Source organism: Diaphorina citri, unplaced genomic scaffold (assembly GCF_000475195.1).
Source record: "Diaphorina citri unplaced genomic scaffold, Diaci psyllid genome assembly version 1.1 scaffold397, whole genome shotgun sequence".
NCBI lineage: Eukaryota > Metazoa > Arthropoda > Insecta > Hemiptera > Psyllidae > Diaphorina > Diaphorina citri.
Genome location: NW_007377832.1, coordinates 45,339 through 69,257, shown reverse-complemented (window position 1 = coordinate 69,257; position 23,919 = coordinate 45,339). Strand labels below are relative to the sequence as shown.

Genomic DNA, 23,919 nt, shown 5'->3' with positions numbered 1-23,919 from the left:
TCAACTGGTATCAAGTAGGGGTGACATGGCCTGAGCTATCCTGAGATCCAACGGGGAATCAATCTCGAGACTTCGGTTCTGAGGGATTTCCACTACACCCAGTCTGAAAAGTAAAAGACGAAAACGTTAGTTAAAAGATAAGGTAAAACCTCTTCAATCTTGATGCAACGAGTTTTTTTTATATAAAAGAAATAACCTCGTTTAACAGCTTTCCAGAGGGCAACGTGCTCGTGATGCTTAAGGATAATTGAAATATTTCTTAAGGCTGACAGTGTAAGAGAAGACTTGTAGTTGGGCGGAAGAGCTCCCTCAGGAGAACCCTGCCACTTAAAGCCAGAAAAAGATCTACATAATTTATCTGATCTCTGTGCCAAGTTCGAGCGACTTTGGCTGTAATCTAAAGGCCTGAGCATCGCGAACACTTTTTGAGCTTTTTCAAAGATTTGGCGTTAAATAGCGGCCGAGCCGTATATTTCTCGAGGTCCGGCCCGCGGACACTTTTGATCAGCATTGAATATGGAAGCTGTCTGCAAAATTTGAGCGACCTGTGGCTAAAGGTAAAATCGTGAGAAGTGCTAGTTCCTTTTGAACTTTTTCCTTGTATAGCCCTAAATAGCGGAACTTTGGTCCGGAATAACGGCCGAACCATACCTTCTGGAAAGAGGGCCCAAGGATACTTTTGATCTACATAAATTATCGAATCTCTGTGCCAAGTTCGAGGGACTTTGGCTGAAATCTAAAGGCCTAAGCATTGCGTTGCGAACTCTTTTTGAGCTTTTTCAAAGATTTGTTGTTAAAAAATAGAGGCCGAACCGTACATTTCTCGAGGTCTGGCCCGCGGACACTTTTGTTCATCATTAATAATGGAAGCTGTCTGCAAAATACGAGCGCCATGTTTTTGAGCGGAATACCCTTGCTTCCCCCGCGAGCCAGAATGAGAGCGGTGATCTGTAAACTAAAGAACAGATATAAACTAAAGAACTGTAAACTAAAGAACAGATATATAGTTGATGTTTCTCAGTATATCTGGGGGACGTTAAACAAAGAGTAAACCAGCTTAGTCTGGCTGGGGGACTTTGAACTGGGAGGATACCAGCCTGAAATTTCCCTTGCTAAAGAAAAAGCTAAGGATGAGTGAGAAGGGCATCATGCCACTCGTAATTTTTTTGTAGCCTAAACGAAATTTCAGCTCAAAGGCCCAAACCAATCATCCTAGTCTACTACCCGATGGCAGATTGAGAGGCTGACGAAAAACGCTGACCGGGTCGAAACATGGGAAAAGACAAAGAAGAAGAAGATTTGATTTGATTTGATGTGTGTTTCAAGTTGTACTGGACCATTCTGCATTTAGTTTGTTTGTACAAATTCTCGAACGGTTAGTCTCATTTAGATTAAAGTTGGTTATAACATGAAGAAAATTTACCTGAGATTGGGCCTTTAATACTTACTCCTTCAATCTTCCCTTGGAATCGACGGGCGTGAGCAACAAGTAGAACAACAGAAGCAACACCAGGAACGTAAACCAGAAGAGGCACTTGTTGATCAACATGTCGGGTAGAGTGGGGTGAAAATATCGCGGGGGGTAAGTTGAGACAGGTACGTGTTAGGGTAGAGAGGGGTTAAAATATCAAGCGGGGAAAGTGGAGACAGGTACGTGATGGGGTAGGATGGGGGTGTTAGCGCCGGAGATACATTCAGAAGGGTGAATGAATTGAAGGGGCGGAAAAGGGGGGAGATTAAATATTATGAGGGTGAAGGGAATTTATGAAAGAGGTGTAGAGGGAATAGACAAAAGTCGTTTGCCACTGGTGTCGTATGCTGAACTTAAAATGAGAATATTCCTTCCATGAGGTGATTTAAATGTTCGATGTTGTAAAAGTTGAGAATAATAGTTCACACAATAGTTTCAAATTATACAGCAAAGCGCCACACATAGAACTTTGATACCAAATTACTTTAATAGAAGACACACTATGCACTTTGATCGAACAGGTTTTTCTGGAAATTCAAAAGCTTTTTGAATGTAAAACTGAAGGCAAAATTTCGAATAGACAGATTAGATAGTGTTCCTTAGAAGCTTGGAAAAATTCCTTTGTATATTCAAATAAATAAATTATCCATGAAATATTTAAAAAGATACTGTTCCTTGAAGTCTTGCCGGGCAAAAAATTCCTGTAGGGGAGCTTGTGTTCATTGATCGGCTTATTGTACTCTTCTTATTTCTTCACATTGACTGGGAAGTTGTTTTATTTATTCGATTTAGACTTTGTTGGTTCAACTGGTATCAAGTAGGGGTGAAATGGCCTGAGCTATCCTGAGATCCAATGGGGAATCAATCTCGAGACTTCGGTTCTGAGGGATTTCCACTACACCCAGTCTGAAATGTAAAAGACGAAAACGTTAGTTAAAAGATAAGGTAAAACCTCTTCAATCCTTGATGCAACGTTTTTTTTTTTTTTTTTTTTCATTATTATTATTTTTATAAAAGAAATAACCTCGTCTAACAGCTTTCCAGAGGGCAACGTGCTCATGATGCTTAAGGATGATTGAAATGTTTCTTAAGGCTGGCTGACAGTGTAAGAGAAGACTTGTAGTTGGGTAGAAGAGCTCCCTCAGGAGAACCCTGCCACTTAAAGCCAGAAAAAAATCTACATAATTTATCTGATCTCTGTGCCAAGTTCGAGTGACTTTGGCTGTAATCTAAAGGCCTGAGTATTGCGAACGAACACTTTTTGAGCTTTTTCAAAGATTTGGCGTTAAATAGCGGCCGAACCGTATATTTCTCGAGGTCCGGGTCGCGGACACTTTTGATCAGCATTGAATATGGAAGCTGTCTGCAAAATTTGAGCGACCTGTGGCTAAAGGTAAAATCGTGAGAAGCGCTAGTTCCTTTTAAGCTTTTTCCCTGTATAGCCCTAAATAGCGGAACTTTGGTCCGGAATAACGGCCAAACCGTACCTTCTGGAAACAAAGCCCAAGGATATATTTGATCCACATAATTTATCAAATCTCTGTGCCAAGTTCGAGGGACTTTGGCTGAAATCTAAAGGCCTGAGCATCGCGAACTCTTTTTGAGCTTTTTCAAAGATTTGTTGTTAAAAAATAGAGGCCGAACCCTACATTTCTCGAGGTCTGGCCCGCGGACACTTTTGTTCATCATTAATAATGGAAGCTGTCTTCAATATTGAGCGACCTGTGGCTAAAGATAAAGTCGTGGGAAGCGCTAGTTCCGCGCTATATCAAATCAAACTTTCTTGACTTGGCGGGGCGGAGCGCTACCGCGCTCCTTAATATTCCGCAACGAATTGGTTTTAGTATCAGTGGTCTTCTTATTAGAAAAATCAAAGCTTCGCTATACTTTAATAATAGGGGGGGGAGGAGATCCTACAAAAAAGTCCCAGAATACTCACTGTCCTCCCTGGAGTACATGGGACTTGAGTAGTCTGGTCCGGAAGAAGTAGAACATGCCATTCTCTACCAGTTCCCCCTCCCAGTCTTGTCTCCTCGGTCTATGAGCGTGGTCAAAGTTTAGTGGAGACACTGAAAAGTCTGCGGGAAGAACAAAATAAAATAATAATAATGTCAGAAAAAAAGGAAAAAGTTGGAAGAAGAATATCTGGGGGAGAATTAACTTTATTTGTTAATTTACCAAGGAACCCTGTGACATCTAATATGGGCCAGGGTTACAGGTAATTTAATAGAATCTTTTAAATATTTTGAAATTTTATAAGGTCTTCTTTTAAAGACAATTTAAATCCAAATAAGTTCTGTCCACAATTTCGGAACAAAGAAAAATGCAGGGACATTTGGTATGGTGATGAAAGATAAAAGTCGTACCATTCGTTTGAGGGTTATCGCCAAACAGACAATGTAAATAAACTGTATAAAGTTTCCTAATTTTCTAAAGGTTTGTTCTTGGAACGGCTGGCTCTCTCCCATCCTGTCTGTCCTCTCTCTTCGCTTTTGGGACGATAAAAAAAGTCATCTAGTTCAAAATCAGATCTCGCTTCGTTCAGTCATATTCTCACCTAGATTATACTGCCAGCGTAGCTTGTAGCTTCTGGTGACGGAGAATACAGAATCGTATCCCAGATTGGTCATCATGGAGTACGCTTGCTCTATGGAGAACAAGGTCAGAAATGGGGACGTGCATTGGAAGAGGGCGATGGCAGGAATTTCTGAGGAAAAAAAAAACATGGGATGTTAGGCCAGCCATTCACTATGAGGTGGACCCGACAGGTACGGCTGAAAAGATCCGCCTGTCAGGTCTACCTGATCCCTGATGAGCATACACACTGACAGGCTCGGCGTACCTGTCAGGTCTACCTGATACTGCGATTCTCCTTCCTTTGATAAAGCTAATAGTTATTCTACATTAGTTTAGAAGATTATCCACTTTTGTGATACTAGTAATGGTTTGTTAATTGTTGCATCAAATTTGGAAATCCAAACCATTTTAAATGACATTCTTCTCAAAGATGGCACAGTCTGAATCATCAGTATTCGACAGGTACGGCTGAAAAGATCCGCCTGTCAGGTCTACCTGATCCTTGATGAGCATACACACTGACAGGCCCGGCGTACCTGTCAGGTCTACCTGATAGTGAGATTCTTCTTCCTTTGGTAAAGCTAATAGGAGTTTTGACCTCAAATTTGGATTTTTCACAACTTTTTACGTAGGAATGGACCATTTATTTATAATTTTTACCTATTTGCAACTCCTCCATTGTTGCATCAAATTTGGAAATCCAAACCATTTTAAATGACATTCTTCTCAAAGATGCCACAATCTGAATCATCAGTATGATTCGGAATTTCCAAAGGATAAATCATCGACCTTGTTTGAAAAAATCTCCATTGATTTGGAAAGTTCGGATTTACCAAATGAACTGATTAAGGAATGTGTTGCGTCTAGTAGAAACCAGAGAGAAATGGTTATTCTTAAATTAAATTACTAAATGATATGATTCATATTATATTTTATACCCAGTATGATTCGGAATTTCCAAAGGATAAATCATCGACCTTGTTTGAAAAAATCTCCATTGATTTGGAAAGTTCGGATTTACCAAATGGACTGATTAAGGGATGTGTTGCGTGTAGTAGAAACCAGAGAGAAATGGTTATTCTTAAATTAAATTACTAAATGATATGATTCATATTATATTTTATACTATCGATTCCTAAGGTCACTTGTCATCTTCTTTAGCTATTTGCCTTATATCATTGTTTAGGACTTTTTGGAAACTCATCCCATGGTCTTACATCCTTGAGCAGCAAGAAATTGAATAAGATAGAGGAATCCGCTTATCCATTGGTATAAATAGTCGATCTTCTGATTCACTTTTGGAAACTCATCCCATGGTCTTACATCCTTGAGCAGCAAGAAATTGAATAAGATAGAGGAATCCGCTTATCCATTGGTATAAATAGTTGACCTTCTGATTTCACTCGGAATTTGGGAAGGTTTAGAAGGAAGTAAAAAATTAAAAATTTATAAAATGATGAATCATTTTGGTATCATCGAAATTAAAAATGTTTGAAAGATGAATCATTTTGGTATCATCGATTTCCAACTTTGCAGTAAGTTCTTCTAGAGGTTCAGTAAACTGTAAATCTCACCCGAGAAAAGGGCCCAGTTTTTTTTTCAAACTCGGAAAAAGCGTCCCAATCAGAAGTTATACCTACTGAAATTTCGTACACAAAAAATCCAAATTGCACAAAATAAATGCCTTAACCATTTATCTATCTATCGTAGGAAAGGTTGAAAGGTCGTAGGCCCGTATGCATACCTGGATGATGGTAGGTGAACTCTTTGACGGCCAGGAGTGAGGAGGCCTCGTCTGTGGCAGACTCGAGAGATCTACTATGCACCCTGGCACCACTCAGCCGGGCCTCCCGCGCTATGCTTTCGTGATCCGTGGACACCCAAATACTATGGAACTCTGGAAGAAAAATACAGAGTTATAACCACTCCTGAATATAAACTTCAGCCCTTTGGTGATCGATGTAAACTACAGTTTAAAGCGGTCACCAAAGGGTTAAATGACTTTTTTTTCGTTAGGGGCTTTAACTATATGTTAAAAAACATGCAAAGCTACCTTCAAGTAGCTGTATCTGAGGAAGCACAAGGATGATTTCCAGGGGTTTTTAGGTGCTCTTTACACATCCACTACTGTAGTAGAAGCCGCTGCTATTCATTCTTTGAAGTCACACAAGTTACTCTGGAACTCATTGAGTCGCCCAACTACCTCGTAGATACCACAGGTTCGATTCCCCCTGATGATCTTAGAATCATCCGGACTTATTGGCAGAGTTTAATGGCTCTTGGCTCTCAGTCTGAGTCGAGTTCTAGTGTTAGATTGGTACTCTGTCGTCTACGCCACCACTACTAAATTGTTGTTATCTCGGCGAAAGGGAAAAAAATAAACAAAAGTTCAGTTGATTTCAAAGATTCAAAGTCAGTTCTGTCAGTTGATAAAATCAGTTTACAAAAATTTTAGTACCTGTGTGGTTGGATTGTGTCGTTTTTATTTGTGTTTTATTAAATCTAATTTATTTCTTTAAAATCTGAATATTCATTTATTTATTTACTTGTTTAAAAAATCGGAAATAAATAATTTTTTCTGTCTTTTTACATAAAAATAATCAATATTTTCAAGTGTGAAAAATATATTTATTTATTATTAGGGTTTTTAGGAGAAAACACATCTCAACGTGTTCTATCACCTGGGAAAAATTCAGCTTTTCCCTAAAAATTTCCGACATTTAGTGTTTCCCTTTATTTTATCTGGGCTACTATAGGATAAGGAAAGTAAAAAAATATCTCTGCCCAGAAATTCAACCAAAACCCTGAAGTTAAGCGCTGTTGAGCAAGACGTGTATCTGGATAGGTGACTGACGAACCACACTTGCTAGTTGTAACTAACTTGTCAGCTATGTATAACGGGCGCAGCCTCTTAAGGATTAAACTTGAAATTCCAGCGGAAAAAAAAGGCAAGGCCTGATATGACCTTGGTAGTGAAAGGGGTTGCTCCTCATAAGCCAAAAGTAAAAAAAAAGTTGACATTCCATTCAACTTGAGGACTTATAAGGAGCTAAGAGTTACCTCTGTGTCTACTAGGCAGGCACATGATGGATTGCCTACCCCAGATTTAATGAGGAAAAAAAAAAAAAAAAGAGTTCTTTAGGCGAAATGTTTCAATGCAATCTGGTTATTCGGATAAGCGTGGACTTTATAAATCTAAAAGGACAATATTCTTATACCTAAACCTAATACATGGAATGGTGTATTATATAGTAGGTACATTGTTTGGTTGATATAACTCTCGCTAATTGCTTATAATGAGCTCTCACTCAAATGCCATTTGGTTGGGTGGAAGAGCTCACTGTGAAAATCCTTGTGAAAAGTATACCAAGCTATTTCTTATCCATGTAGGGAAAGAGGGGGGGTGAAAATTTCAACGGTAAGTTCAAAAGTAAGTTGGGACGTGATGGTGTAGGGAAGGATGGGCCGGTTGATATAACTCTCGCTAATTGCTTATAATGAGCTCTCACTCAAATGCCATTTGGTTGGGTGGAAGAGCTCACTGTGAAAATCCTTCCTTAAAGCCCCTTTTTTAAGAAAAAGTATACCAAGCTATTTCTTACCATGTAGGGAAAGAGGGGGGTGAAAATTTCAACGGTAAGTTCAAAAGTAAGTTGGGACGTGATGGTGTAGGGAAGGATGGGCAAATTTGTAAACGGGGTGATTGGTACACTTCAAGTTACTTACTGGAAAATTCCCTCAGGACGCTGATGGTTCTGGAGATGAGAGTGCGATTGTTGACGAGCGCCATGTTTTTGAGCGGAATACCCTTGCTTCCCCCGCGAGCCAGAATGAGAGCGGTGATCTGTAAACTAAAGAACAGATATATAGTTGATGTTTCTCAGTACCTATATCTGGGGGACGTTAAACAAAGAGTAAACCAGCTTAGTCTGGCTTGGGGACTTCAAACAGGGAGGATACTAGCCTGAAATTTCCCTTGCTAAAGACATAGCAAAGGATGAGTGAGACGGGCATCCCACTCGTAAAATTTTTGTAGCCAAAGCCAAATTTCAGCGCAAACCAATCATCCTACTCTACTACCCGAGGGCAGATTGAGAGGCTGACGAAAAACGCCGACCGGGTCGAAACATTCCTACTCTACTACCCGAGGGCAGATTGAGAGGCTGACGAAAAACGCCGACCGGGTCGAAACATGGGAAAAGACAAAGAAGAAGAAGATTTGATTTGATGTGTGTTTCAAGTTTTACTGGACCGTTCTGCATTTAGTTTGTTTGTACAAATTCTCGAACGGTTAGTGATTAGTCTCATTTTGATTAAAGTTGGTAATAACATGAAAAAAATTTACCAAGAAGAAGAAGAAGAAGAAGAAGAAGAAGAAGAAGAAGAAGAAGAAGAAGAAGAAGAAGAAGAAGAAGAAGATTTGATTTGATGTGTGTTTCAAGTTTTACTGGACCATTCTGCATTTAGTTTGTTTGTACAAATTCTCGAACGGTTAGTCTCATTTAGATTAAAGTTGGCATTTGAAAAGATTTTTTTTTTTTTTTTTTTTAAGATTTTCAATCGTCTGAGTCCTGTGCCGATCTTAATTTTATATTATTCTTTATTTATTTTTATAACAAATTGTATCATTTTAATTGGAGTGATTTAATGAAATATCATGTTTTATTTGTGGAAGATGTTGACCGCTATTGGATTACAAACGGATTAATAACTGTTGGGATCTTCAAAGGTAAATTAAATTCCAGATTTTTTTTTCTTGGTGCCTTTAAGGATACTCTATCCTTTAGGAAAACTAGCATTAGCCTGAAAAGGTGTGTCCACTGTCCACACATAGCCGACGGCCGTTGACTCTGTGTGGACACACCTTTAGGAAGGACCGAACTTTTTATGACAATACCTACTTGATTGAATGCTTTCCTCTGAAAAATTGATTTCACTTACTTCTGCTTAGGGCAGTCTCTACCATACAACGTGATTCAACCCAATGCATTTATCAGCTGATAGTTACCTCCAATGTTTCACCCATCGGTTAATGGTTATAACTGAAGTATTTTATCCTTTAGTTGATGGTCCACTGTAGTATTTTACCCACCAGTTGATGGTTATTGGTTAACTCCCGCTTAGGGCAGTCTCTACCATACAACGTGATTCAACCCAATGCATTTATCAGCTGATAGTTACCTCCAATGTTTCACCCATCGGTTAAGTAATGGTTATAACTGAAGTATTTTATTAGTTGATTGTTAAACTGCAGTATTTCACCCATCAGTTGATGGTCCACTGTAGTATTTTACCCACCAGTTGATGGTTATTGGTTAACTCTTAAGAAAATGCCAAAAAACTCAAATTGCCAAGAAAATGCCAAAAAAGCTCTATTCCATGTTAATGTATCCCGGCCGTCGCGCGTCGCCTCGAACTCTTGACGTTCGTGCACCTCCCGGCAGCGGGATTTCAAGATTTTATCGTACAGCAATTACCCCCGGGGTCACCAAGTGAGTTTAAACTCCGTTTAAATTTAAATCTCGGTTTAATCAATCTAACTGGCTGAAAATTTTAAAATTTAACCAATCAGATATTCAGATTGCTTAATCCGAGAGTTTAAGGTAAACCGAGTTCAAACTAACTTTGTGGCACTCGGCCTTACTCATCGTTTTGAACGTTTTTTCTTTACTTTAAGTGGCAAGGCTCTCCTAAAGGAGCTCTTCCACCCAACCACTGTTTTTTCTTCTTCTTCTTCTATTTGGTTTGAACTGTTAGCTTTTCTGAACGTAATTTCAAAGATCCTATAATGTTCTCAAGTCGTGTCTTTTCAGTTCTTCTTGCTAACGAGAGAACGGTCCACTTAGCACGGTTAGGCTTTGATTATGGTCTTCTTCTTCTTCTTCTTCTTACACAAAATGGCTGTCTCTTTTCTAAAGTACAACAGTATTTACCTACCTAGTTAATTTGGTTTGAACTGTTAGCTTTTCTGAACGCAATTTTAAAGATCCTATAATGTTCTCAAGTCGTGTCTTTTCAGTTCTTCTTGCTAACGAGAGAGTGGTCCACTTAGCACGGTTAGGCTTAGCACGGTTAGGTCACCATAATGACACTGTTTCGGATACGGAAAGTAAGTTCTTCTTGCAGGGTTAAAACTTTTCAGTCGATATTTTTGTTTCTTTTGTGGGTAAACACCATGCTCTCCCTTTCAATTGAGAATAATCTTAAGGGCATTGCATATCCAGAATAACCTATCCCCTTCCATTCTTTAATTTGGATAAATAGAAACAATTTCGTTCGTCTCAGACCTAGAGGGCTCTGCTCCTTGCTCACTCCACTATCTTGTTCTTTAGTCCCTGCTTCCCCATTTCTTTTTGAAGGAACTTTTGGCTAATGTCTGAAAGTTTAATTATTACCGGGCATTGCATATCCAGAATAACCTATCCCCTTCCATTCTTTAATTTGGATAAATAGAAACAATTTCGTTCGTCTCAGACCTAGAGGGTTCTGCTCCTTGCTTACTCCACTATTTTGTTCTTTAGTCCCTGCTTCCCCATTTCTCTTTGAAGGAACTTTTGTCTAATGTCTGAAAGTTTAATTATTACCTACAGTGTCCTGTGGAAGGTGTTTTCGGGTATCCTACTTTTGCCTCGTCATAAGGGATTAGCTCGTTTGTTACATTATTATTATTATTATTACATTTTTTGTCCCGTAACTCCGCCACTGGGAGTGTAGAGTGTGTGGCATCAGAAAGCTTAAAACATATATGTATTTATACTTTTCGTTCGCCTCGCATACCGCAGATCCCTAGTTTTACGAGCATACTATATCTTTCGGGTTTAGTGTTCGTCTGGGTACCGTGTGTCGCCGAAGTTGTGTCCCGGGTTTTTCAAAGAGCCCTGTCAAAAATATCTTCAAGTAGGTACCTACACAAAACCACCTGAAAAATGTGTGAAAGAGTGTAAACTATTAGGGGATATTTAATACAAACACTTAGGGCATGGAAGGAGCACAGATTTTCTTGTTTCTGGGAATCCAAAGAATTTTCTTCTGGGTATTCGTGACCTTCTGGTGGTTCAAGTCCAAGCCATTAATATTTTCATGTAGTCCTTACTTTAAAATCCTTTCAAAACCGTGAGATAAATATGCGAGGTACATCTGTCTCAAGGAAACAGAAAGAACCTGTCTCACGGACAGGGAAAGACCTCTGTACTACATGATGTAAGAAACTCATAATCCTTCTGGATCTGTTTCTAACTCAAGGCCGCGAAATAAATGTTCTGTGCTAAATGCAAACTTACGAGTATAGATATGTATGTAAGTGTAGGAGCTTGAAAAATGTCAAAAAGGCTTAAAAGTTGACGAACATAAAGTCGACATGAGAGTCTTGAGACTGTAAACTAGGGCATAAAATTCTTTAGCCTCAAGACTGGGAACTTGGTAGTAATATTCTTCAACCGTACCTGGAAGTCTTGAACCAAGATTGTAAAAGGTTTAGAGGAGATCACGGTGTAAATTGGTTACATACATACACCGTACGAGGCAAAGGATTATGGTCGATTCGAACGAAGAATTCTGGTCGAAAGGATTATAGCAGATGGTCGATGAGGCTCCAGCCAAAGATAAGTATTAAATAAGTAGAGTTTGGATCTAAAACCCACACCCCTAAACAATATCAGGGCTCCCTAATTTCGTTCGATCCTTCGCGGAAATAGCGACGGGATTATGATAAACAGGGAACTAATACTTCCCGGCTCTTCCCGGAAGTTTTCCGAGTCCATCCTGAATGAAGTAACATACACGGGAGTCCGGGAGTATAAGTTAAAAATGATGACCCTACCCCCAGCTCCCCGAGTTTCGTTCTAGTTCCCCGGGCTAATTTATGACTTTTTCATTTAAATTTATTAGAATTTTCGTGTTCCCCCCCCCCCGTGAACCCGAGGAATGTGGTGAAATTTTGTGCTCAAATTGAGCGAAATAATGTTGTGTATGTCGGAGCTAGTGCAGCAGGTACATACGACATACATAAGTATTTGGACATACACAGGTATAGGTACGACATACATAGTAGGACATACATAGTTACATAGGTACGACACACATACATATTTCGACATACATAGAGGTACGATATATTATACATTAATTATTTGGACATGTTTATTTAATACATCGGTACAGGGGTAAGTTTGGTCAACATATTTCAAACCCCCGTGAAGTGTTACTGTGTGATCCCAAAGGGTACTTACTGCTTGAATAAAAATATGCCTAAATAATTAAAAAGCTTGTCCAAGTCCAAACTTTGACCTCTGATTGTGTCTACACATAGTCGACGGCCGTCGATTGACGTCGACTGAAACCATACATTACCTGGACCACATAGATTCAACAACACCTCGTCGACCGAAGCGGTCGACTATGTTTGGACACAACTTAATAGGAGAGGCTCGAACTCTCATCTCAGATATTATCTGGTGATAACAGACTTTGAATTGAAGTGTTGATGGACATGGTATATATATATTTTTTTTTTTTTTAGAGGTTTGACAGTGGGAGCTGTAACTGCTATGGTCTTATCGTCCCGAAATCGAAGAAAGAAGGAAGACAGGATAGGAGAAAGCCAGCCGTTCCGAGAACGAACATTATCCCAGCAGGACAAAATCCGCCCCGGGCGGGAATCGAACCCGCGGCCTAGCGCTTACAAGGCAGACGCACTACCAACTAAGCTAACTAGGCTGGNNAAAAAAAATTTTAACATAAAATAAAAAAAAAAAAAAAAAAAAAAAAAAAAAAAAAAAATCAGTAAAACATCAAAACTCTGTTCCGTGTTGATTTATGCCGGGCGTCTCTTCAAACTATTGACGTAGGTTTTTTTTTTTTTAAGAGGTTTGACAGAGGGAACTGTAACTGCTATGGTCTTATCGTCCCGAAATCGAAGAGAGAAGGAAGACAGGATAGGAGAAAGCCAGCCGTTCCGAGAACGAACATTATCCCAGCAGGATAAAATCCGCCCCGGGCGGGAATCGAACCCGTGGCCTAGCGCTTACAAGACAGACGCACTACCAACTAAGCTAACTAGGCTGGCTAGTATGAAGTTTAGACGCTCGAAACCTCGAAAGATTTCAGCGAAATCGACTAATCAACAAGTGCTCAAAAATTTGGAAATGGCTCAAAGGCTGTCTGTACCCTGTACCTACTCTGATGTTTTCTGCGTAGGTTATCCAAATTGCCACTCCCCTACTCGACAAAGTTGAAGGATAAAATGATTAACACAAGTACCTGGTACCTATACGCCCAATGTAAATATGCTCTTGTGTACGTACCACTTACGTAGGTATCTCAACCAAATTGAAAGTCAAAAGGTTTTGAAATACCTACCTCGCCATGTACCCAGTAGGTACCTATGTACTTTCCCGTGCACTTTTTTGTGTGGTAAATTGCGAAGTAGCTCAGGTAGGTGGTTAGGGTAGGTAGAGAGCCGGTTTTAGCCCGTCCTTCCTTTATTATTACGATAGTAATAAAAAAAGGTATAAGGGACGGACTATTGTATTCGCTTCGGTGTCGTCACTCTGTCCCCATAGAAGGACTTATCTAAACCTGGTCGACGTATATATCAAATTAAAGGTCTTTTTACCAGGAACACGAAAGTGGTGGTGCAAATTTTGTCCAGAACACCAAAAAGAAGAAGAAGAAGAAAAAAAGTAAAAAAACTGGTTTTTGGGGGATTCATAATAATAATAATAATAATAATAATAATAATAAACTGAATATTAAACAAATTAGGTACATGGGTACTGATTTTCTTTAACCACGATCCAATTAACTACGGGCTAAAAAATTACCGGAGGGACGGGCCCAGCTTGTTTTATAATCAAATAGCTCTTCTGAATGAACTTTACAAGAGTAGTGTGCTAACTCTCTTTCCCAATCTTTCTCTTTCTCTTTCTCTCTCTCTCTCTCTCTCTCTCTCTCTCTCTCTCTTTCCCAATCTCTCTCTCTCTCTCTCTCTCTTTCCCAATCTCTCTCTCTCTCAGTATTAACCCATCGCGGCGTTGATACTGTCTTCAAACAACTCCAATTTCTTCCTCACTAAAAGTTACCATTGTCTCACATCCTAGTGGCTTGGAACTCCAAAAATTGTCTAATTCCAGGTACACAAATTGTCTCTTTGGTTAGGGGCCATAAGACAGACCTCCGTTGATACACACCTATGAAAAAGAGACTCATCCCTCATCCCTATTAGGTATTTTCATAGGTTTGGTGTTACAGGCGACTAAGTGCTACTGAAAGTTGCGCGACTACGTTTCCAATGTACGATAAACCTAATCTTAACTTGGCGGGGCGGAGCGCAACCGCGCTCCTTAATACCTAATTGTATGTTATCTTTGAACTTGTAAGTTCTCACTACAGCATAGTTGCAGGGTTAACTCTCTAGTTTTTCGTCTGAAAGGGATGAGATGAGTGGTATGAATGTCTAATTTAATACGATCCCCGATCCCGAAACAAGAAACACAAGTCGGGAATTTGGGATTGAAACCCCCTAATGGGAAGGCGGGAACAGAGAGGTTTTTTGAGTTGCAAAAGTTCAAGTGTTTTTGCCTCTCTTCCTGTGCTTTGTAAACAATACATACATGAATACCTCTGTCATTCGAATAACTATGTATAATATGCGCTGTTTCTCGAGACCATTCTGTTACCCGCCCTACTGGAAGTAGCTTAACCTATGTGACCATAGGAAATAAATTAACGGGGGTCAAGTTCACAAAATAACAAAAACGTGTATAACTAGGGAAACCATTACACTCATCTAGTTCCTAGGGTAAATCCTCCTCAAAAACTATTTTAAAGCAATTTCATATGCAAATGAAAATTGAACACATTTAGTCATCAACCCTCTCAATCTGAACATAGTGTAGGTCAAGCAAATTAGATAATCAGATACCTCAATAGCCATTAGAGTCATTAGACGGACTCAAAGTTTTTTTACCGGGTGAAAAGAAACATTTTCAAAGTTTGATGGACGGGACTGGTTTCCCGAAATCGAAGAGAGAAGAAGCGCAGGATTGGAGAAGGCCTTTCTGAGAATGAACCTTATCTGTTCGGGATACACTTTGCCTGGGTGGGAATCGATCCCTAGACCCAGCGCTTACAAAATGCCTTCTTTCGAAACTAACGAGGCTTTAAATTTTTGATAAAACGGATTGGAGGTCTTATTGTCCCGAAATTGAACAGAGAAGGGAGGGTTAGAAAATGCCAGTAGGAATTTCATTTTATCTGAAAATTAGTTTCGTCTAGTTGAAAGGTCATTACCCCGAACTTCTCAAGAATCTCAGGACAATGCGTGGTGTCACTGACAGTCCAAATTTCCCTTATCTGTTCGGAGCGCTTTTCCGTGTTTGTTATCAGTAAATGTGAATGAGATAGTCGTGTTATCAGTTCATTCACGCTGACCAATGGGGCTAGTAATTGTCATCGTAGGAACTAGCCGACTGATAAGGATTGGGCCTGTGTGACAAAACGACTTGATTTTGATTCGTTTCTAATTTCTAATTCGACTATAAAGGCAGCGTACATGACGATATGCTTTGGAAATCTACCAATTCGACTCCGTTCTTGTTTTTTCTCGTGTACAGGCGGGGTCGGCGTTTTTCGTCAGCCTCTCAATCAGCCCTAATTAGGGTGATTGCTTTGGGCTGACATTGGGTTTGGCTACATATCTTACGGAGATACCCTTCACACTCAACCTTTGCTATTTCTTTAGCAAGGGATATTATTTTGTTTATTAATCTATCAAAATTAATGTATGTAATTTAAATAAAACAACTTACCTATCTTTGGAACAAACATAAAATATTCGCGTGTGCCATTTCTGAAAACTTGGCTCAGTTTAAGGACGTGCAACATACTTTACGTGGAACGTGATGTACATGGCTGCAGTTTATGAAACATTATGTGATTATGAGTGATAATGGGCCAGTTTCAGATCTTGAATCTTGTTCGCCTAACAAACATAGTAGCAAGAGTTGAATGACAACAATCGGCACATTGCTAGACTAGACAGGTGATTTAGAATATTACAATTTGCTTCCAACTGCCCCAACAATACGACATTATACTGACATCAGTCTTGTAAGAATTAGGGTGATTGCTTTGGGCTGACATTGGGTTTGGCTACATATCTTACGGAGATACCCTTCACACTCAACCTTTGCTATTTCTTTAGCAAGGGATATTATTTTGTTTATTAATCTATCAAAATTAATGTATGTAATTTAAATAAAACAACTTACCTATCTTTGGAACAAACATAAAATATTCGCGTGTGCCATTTCTGAAAACTTGGCTCAGTTTAAGGACGTGCAACATACTTTACGTGGAACGTGATGTACATGGCTGCAGTTTATGAAACATTATGTGATTATGAGTGATAATGGGCCAGTTTCAGATCTTGAATCTTGTTCGCCTAACAAACATAGTAGCAAGAGTTGAATGACAACAATCGGCACATTGCTAGACTAGACAGGTGATTTAGAATATTACAATTTGCTTCCAACTGCCCCAACAATACGACATTGTACTGACATCAGTCTTGTAAGAACACAAAACACAAGTGTACAACCGATGGACTTTAGACCAAACAGTTCTGTGAACCATACCGAATAGATAGGGTTCTCAGAGAAAGCATTGTATGCACATCACGACTGTTCGGTATCATTGCATCTGCCCAACCCATCCTGTATTGTTCTTGAGTTCTGATTGTAGACAATCATATTCAGATACTTTACCGAGACTGTCCGTGTAGGACTAAAGAGACCCCTTTTTGCCAGAAGCTTCAAAGTCAAAGGTCATTGTTGGTCCACATTTCCTCACAAAGCGAATAGATAGGGTTCTCAGAGAAAGCATTGTATGCACATCACGACTGTTCGGTATCATTGCATCTGCCCAACCCATCCTGTATTGTTATTGAGTTCTGCTTGTAGACAATCATATGCAGATACTTTACCGAGACTGTCCGTGTAGGACTAAAGAGACCCCTTTTTGCCAGAAGCTGCAAAGTCAAAGGTCTATTTTTGACATAAATTGTCTTCTATCGCCTGAAAATTAAAATGATTAATCACTTTGGATCAGTTAGAGGTTAGAGTCTTAACTGACCTCACAAAGTCTATTTTTGACATAAATTGTCTTCTATCGCCTGAAAATTAAAATCTTTAATCACTTTGGATCAGTTAGAGGTTAGAGACTTAACTGGGGAATAAAGGGAGAACGGGCTCTAGTCTTGATTTTAAATCATTACATGAAAGTAAAATCAAAAAAATCAAATCAAGAATAATAATAAAGTGAATATTAAACAAATTAGGTAGGTACTCGTACATAGGTACTGATTTTCTTTAATCACGATCAAATAAACTACGGGCTAAAAAATTCCCGGAGGGACGGGCCCAGCTTGTTTAGATGACATGTGCTGCTGGCAAGACACATCATTTCAATCTCAGAAATCACCAATATCACCATCAATTAAAACAAGACTGATCGAGAAAGTAGTAGAAGTTCCGGTACCTCTATAAAATTCTGTTTGACCAGCCGTTTGACTAACAAAGTTAGACCGGCAACTCACGCCCCAACTGTCTGACAGGCCTAGGTCGGTCTGCCAGACCGCCGAAACGTGTCTGGCGAAGAAAGCTCCCGACTCTAGTCTTCAGATCGTCTGAGACCTAGAAGTCGGAAGGTTTTTCGCCACACACAATTCAGCGCTGCAGTCTGACAAAACCTAGGTCTTCTACTGTCAGACAGTCCGAGCGTGAGTGGCCCGCCTTGAGCACGTCTCACAAATATCCAATACCCAATCAGTTCACACCTCGTTAGACAATTAATAGATTAAACTTCTAACTTTCCCATCGTGTTTGTTTAGAGAGGTGGAATAAAACTTGATTTAGATACCTAAACCTAATGTTTAGATATCAAATACCATAAAAATTCCTAGGAGTACCAAACTAATCAACTGATTTAAGAGGCATAATTTATGGACTATTAAATCTATAGGTATCTAGGTAACTAATTAATAAAACTTAATTCTATCCAAGTTTAATGGTACGGTGACTGCCCTTGGTCAGTTTGATTCTCGACTTTTTACTTTTACCATAATACCATACGCTTTGAAGAACACTCTGAGCGGAATAATCCTTTGGTCAATTCCAACTGAAAAACCTAGATATCAACGTAATAAGATACTCGTGCACCCGTCCTCTACGCTTAAAACTTAATTCTATCCAAGTTTAATGGTACGGTGACTGCCCTTGGTCAGTTTGATTCTCGACTTTTTACTTTTACCATAATACCATACGCTTTGAAGAACACTCTGAGCGGAATAATCCTTTGGTCAATTCCAACTGAAAAACCTAGGTATCAACGTAATAAGATACTCGTGCACCCGTCCTCTACAAAACTTAATTCTATCCAAGTTTAATGGTACGGTGACTGCCCTTGGTCAGTTTGATTCTCGACTTTTTACTTTTACCATAATACCATATGCTTTGAAGAACACTCTGAGCGGAATAATCCTTTGGTCAATTCCAACTGAAAAACGTAGGTATCAACGTAATAAGATACTCGTGCACCCGTCCTCTATGAGTTGAGGCTATATGGGGGGAAAAAAGAAAGAGTTGCAATATAAAGAAAATTTTCAAATGAAGGGGGTCCTCTATGAGCTTAAAAATAGCAAATGAAGGAGGACTTCTATGAGTTTTCAATCAACCCCACTCTTACCAATCTGGATTTAGACTGTGACTATGGAAATAAATATCCTCATAGGGACTTAAGTAACTCACAAAGTTCAAGGACATTCAAACACCTCCCTTGTGAAATATCTTGAAGGTTCACAGTACAAGAAAAGATCAGTTGTTGTGTAGAAGAGCTTCCTTAAGACTTAACTCCCAAGAAAATGCCAAAAAACTCAAATTGCCAAGAAAATGCCAAAAAAGCTCTATTCCATGTTAATGTATCCCGGCCGTCGCGAGTCGCTTCGAACTCTTGACGTTCGCGCGCCTCCCAGCACGCTTGATGGCCATCAGCTGATAGTTACCAGCAATTAAGTGACAGTAAAACCAGAAACCAGGCATGACCAAATGATGATATGCGGGCTAGCCAGTTTGAAATGGGGTCAGATGGTAGATTCAATATCTAAATCGGCCCGTAGGGTATGGGGTTCCCTCTTTAAATCAGCAAAAGTGATTTATTTTACTACCAATTGGGTACCACTCTCGATATATTTGGTTAGGCAGTAGGCACTTGTACCTGTGGGCGGTGCTTCCAATATATCTGCATGCTTGCAATAATTATCTTCTAATACTAATATAAAATTTGTATTAGAAGTGATATGTCTGATCAAAGATTTTGAAGACTTGATGATAGATTGATGGCTATTGATTTATTCTTTGATACTCGTATGTGCCTACTTGTAATATCTAGAGGTAGATTCAATATCTAAATCGGCCCGTAGGGTATGGGGTTCCCTCTTTAAATCAGCAAAAGTGATTTATTTTACTACCAATTGGGTAGTACTCTCGATATATTTGGTTAGGCAGTAGGTACTTGTACCTGTGGGCGGTGCTTCCAATACATATATCTAAATGCTTACAATAATTATCTTCTAATTCTAATATAAAATTTGTATTAGAAGTGATGTCTGATCAAAGATTCTGAAGACTTGATGATAGATTGATAGCTATTGATTTATTCTTTGAAAGATACTCGTATGTGCCTATACTCATAATATCTAGACTAGACCGTTTTCTTGTGTACTTACTGTTTTCTAAAATTGCCCTTTCTTCAAGACCTCCTCAAATGGTCTAACGACGGAGCGAATTTTGGATACCACTGAGTGAGACATTAGCACTGAGAACATAGAGGTAATAGTTAATACCACAGTAGATTTAGCATGGACATTTAGTTGTATCAATTGTATCATGTTCAGAAGAACACAACAGGAGGTCCGTTTTGGGCTTTTTAATCAGGCTGTCGGAATGCTGATGGCAATTAGGGGACGGGTCACCTAGTTTGGTCACCGCTCGATCTAGTCCACCTGAATTCCTCACCAAGGATACCTACTTGCAGATATACTTGTAGTTTATAGCTATATTAATACCTTACCTCTATCCACTAAGGACGGAGCGAATTTTGGATACCACTGAGTGAGACATTAGCACTGAGAACATAGAGGTAATAGTTAATACCACAGTAGATTTAGAATGGACATTTAGTTGTATCATGTTCAGAAGAACACAACAGAAGGTCCGTTTTGGGCTTTTTAAGCAGCTATCAGGCTACGCCTATAGGGATGGGTTCTTGCTAAGGAACTAAACTTGTCATTTGAATTCAGGAGATAAGAATTTTAATTTTGTTGGGTATAAACTTATAAAGGCTGTGTCACAATACACAAATGGCCATTGAATATACTGGCAAACTTTGGGCTCGAACCACTGCCCTCCAGATCCGAAATCTACCACGTTAATCACTAGACCACTACGTCACTGCCAAGGTTTTGTAACTTGAATTTGTCAACAGAAAAATTGCCATCATGAAAGCGACAAGTTTTCATTGATTAATTTGATTAGTGAACAATGGCGCAAGTTGATTTGAAATCATTACTCTACATAGCATAGGTACATGAAAGCGACAAGTTTTCATTGATTAATTTGATTAGTGAACAATGGCGCAAGTTGATTTGAAATCATTACTCTACATAGCATAGGTAGGTATAAAAAGATAGTTGGTTAAATAAATAAATAGGTACTCGTAATCCATTGATCCATTCATGCAAGTACTGCGACACAAGTGACAGTTGTAGTAAGGTGCCTACCTGACTACTGGTGAATATGATCGAAGGCAAGGCAAAAAGACTCGAAATTTCCGTGGAAAAGACTCGGATGAAGCAAAGAAAATTTCCGTGAATTCTTAAAAGGTGGCGGAAAGAGCCAAGTATGGTTGTATGTTGAATGACTAGAAAAACTGTAATTTCAAGCTGCCGCGCCGAATCAACCAGATAAAGTGCGATTTCTGATCATGATCACATTTGGTTAGAAATCAAGGCTAATTTAATTTGAGAACTCATTACCAATGATCTCAATAGCTATTTTTTTTTTTTTTAATTTACTTTGCATTGACAGTGAAATTCGCTACAGGAAAAGAGCCAACGATTGTTGAATGACTAGAAAAACTGTAATTTCAAGCTGCCGCGCCGAATCAACCAGATAAAGTGCGATTTCTGATCATGATCACATTTGGTCAGAAATCAAGGTGCTAATTTAATTTGAGAACTCATTACCAATGATCTCAATAGCTATTTTCTTTTTTTTATTTTATTTTCTTTGCATTGACAGTGAAATTCGCTACAGGAAAAGAGCCAACGATTTTGGCCGCGAGGGGAATCTCTTTTGATGTATGACATGCATAGTATCACAGGTTATTTTGCCCCTGCAGCGACCAATTCCAGGATAATTAGAGCTATTATGGATTGAGGTGATGTCAATGGAATCTCTTTTGATGTATGACATGCATAGTATCACAGGTTATTTTGCCCCTGCAGCGACCAATTCCAGGATAATTAGAGTTATTATGGATTGAGGTGATGTCAACACATCCTTCATATGTGTCGTACTTGATACGTTGTTTTGTTCTCAAGGTAGATAGGATCTTGATTGTCAGGTAATCTGATTATGCCTATTACTTAATAGTCCTTATCAGGACTGGAAGTCTGGGACTAATGTTCCTGAACCACCTTTGAAGTCGCACTACTTCTAAAGGTGTGTCCACACATGACCGGCCACCGATCGACGTTGACTGAACCCTCCGCACTGCCTAGACATAGATTTATGTATACCTCCTCGATCGACGCGGCCGGTCGACTAAGTGTGGACACACCTTTATACTGAAATGTCAACAAAGAGTTTTCTTTACGATGTATTGTACTCCGATGTTGTTGGGGGGAAAAGGCTAAAACAACTGTCTCCACCCACATTATACTGATGGAGTGAAGAGACTTTTCAGTCCCAATCTGGCAGTATAAACAGGGTATATTCTACATTATTTCTTGAAAGTAAACGTACTTAGATCCTTCTTCTTCTTCTTCTTCTTCTTCTTCTTCTTCTTCTTCTTCTTCTTCTTCTTCTTCTTCTTCTTCTTCTTCTTGTTACTCGTCTGATATTCTAAAAAAAAGTGTACCATTTTTAGTACGATTAGACACACCCAAACCTGTCCATTACCTATTTGGTGCAATTACCAAACCGAAAACCCGTCCTTTCTTTGGTGCAATCACCAGAGAGGTACCATTGAAGAAAAGTGCATTCTGGAAAGTTTTAATGGCCAAAGGAATAATCATAAAAAAGGGTAAAAACTATCAAAAAAGGGGATAATTTTCGAGTGCTATTCGAGTGGTCGAATAAACGTACTTAGATCCTAATGCTTAGTCTCGGTTCCGACCTGGTCTCATGAAAGTCATAAAAATGGAAACTCGGCACCCAAATGAAGAACAATTAAAACACACTAACGACATGGAACTCCGTAGCAATGACACGCTCAGTAATTGCTAATTAATAATTCACGTGAGAGTGAAATTTTAGTAATTAATATTTTATTTGCAGTTCACACAAATCATTGGAAAGGTATAGTAAATAGTAGATAAGTACACAAAATATATACATGAATAAACAATAAGTGGTCGAACCCCGCATAAATTTGAAGTGTTACCCAATTTCCCACACCCCCTCCTACCCAATTTATTCCCTCCTTCTCCCACCCAAACTTCCCACTTCTTTTCCCACCCCAAGAGTTTCTATTCTCCTCCCATTTGAGTGGTCGAACCCCGCATAAATTTGAAGTGTTACCCAATTTCCCACACCCCCTCCTACCCAATTTATTCCCTCCTTCTCCCACCCAAATTTCCCACTTCTTTTCCCACCCCAAGAGTTTCTATTCTCCTCCCATTTTATTTCCTCCTAAAACCCCCGAAGGAGTGGCGGATTATGGAATCAAAGATTATTACCACACCAGTCTGACCATTGAATAAATGATGTACTTAGGTATCGTATCAAATAACTATAATTCTGATAAATAAAATAATACCTATTTACTTTATTTAGTTATTTTTCTGTATGGGTGTTTTTTTTAAACTTGATAAGGAGAACCAAAAAGGCAGATATATTTTGCAGAATTGCAGAATTTTTTTCTTCTTCTTCTTCTTCTTCTTCTTCTTCTTTAGGGCCCGACCATACTGTCATCTGATGAAAGTCCATAACGTTGGGGTATATTTATTAAAATACAATTCACAATGTCATAATAGTTATATTCTTATTAAATTGTAATGTTAGTTGATGTCATTGTAAAGAACAAAATAAAATTACATTCTTTGGAAAAAAAAAAAAAAAATAATAGATTTTAATGACATGGTCGGATTCTCACATAGGTACCTATAGTTGAGCTCTTCCACCCAATTACTGAAATGTCATCCATAACAGCGCGTGCTGCCCCATTACCCATTACTGAAGTGTCATCCATAACAACGCGTGCTGTCCCATTACTGAAATGTCATCCATAACAGCGCGTGCTGCCCCGTCACCCGTCCACATAGGTATCAAACAAGCACAACGTTAATTAACTTCAATGATCCATCGCCCCGTCGGGAACGGGTGCATTCGAGGTGCTTTAGCCGCTAGCTGATATCTCATTAATGGCGTGCCCTCATTTTTTTTCTTATTTTTTTTTTTATGAATATTATTATTTTAATCATTATTATTATCATTTTTTATTACAGTAGAACCTCGATTATTTCAACCGGGGGTGTTGAAATGATCGAGGTTGAAATAATCACTATGATCCTTTCCTCTGATAATTTCAACACC

The 23,919-nt window shown here is 39.0% G+C and overlaps 1 protein-coding gene across 1 annotated transcript in view; it reads right to left on the bottom strand.

Annotated features, from left to right (window-relative positions):
• Positions 1-2,180: 2,180 nt before the first annotated feature.
• LOC103508411 (N-acylneuraminate cytidylyltransferase A) overlaps positions 2,181-23,919 on the bottom strand; it is a 29,928-nt gene continuing 8,189 nt past the window's right edge. The window contains exons 2-7 of the mRNA XM_026823027.1: positions 13,662-13,692; positions 7,775-7,899; positions 5,793-5,945; positions 4,029-4,178; positions 3,411-3,549; positions 2,181-2,377 (exon numbers count right to left, since the gene is read on the bottom strand). Of these exons, the coding sequence (XP_026678828.1) occupies positions 2,275-2,377; positions 3,411-3,549; positions 4,029-4,178; positions 5,793-5,945; positions 7,775-7,899; positions 13,662-13,692 (701 nt within the window). The 3' untranslated portion in view covers positions 2,181-2,274. The remainder of the gene's footprint in view (positions 2,378-3,410; positions 3,550-4,028; positions 4,179-5,792; positions 5,946-7,774; positions 7,900-13,661; positions 13,693-23,919) is intronic.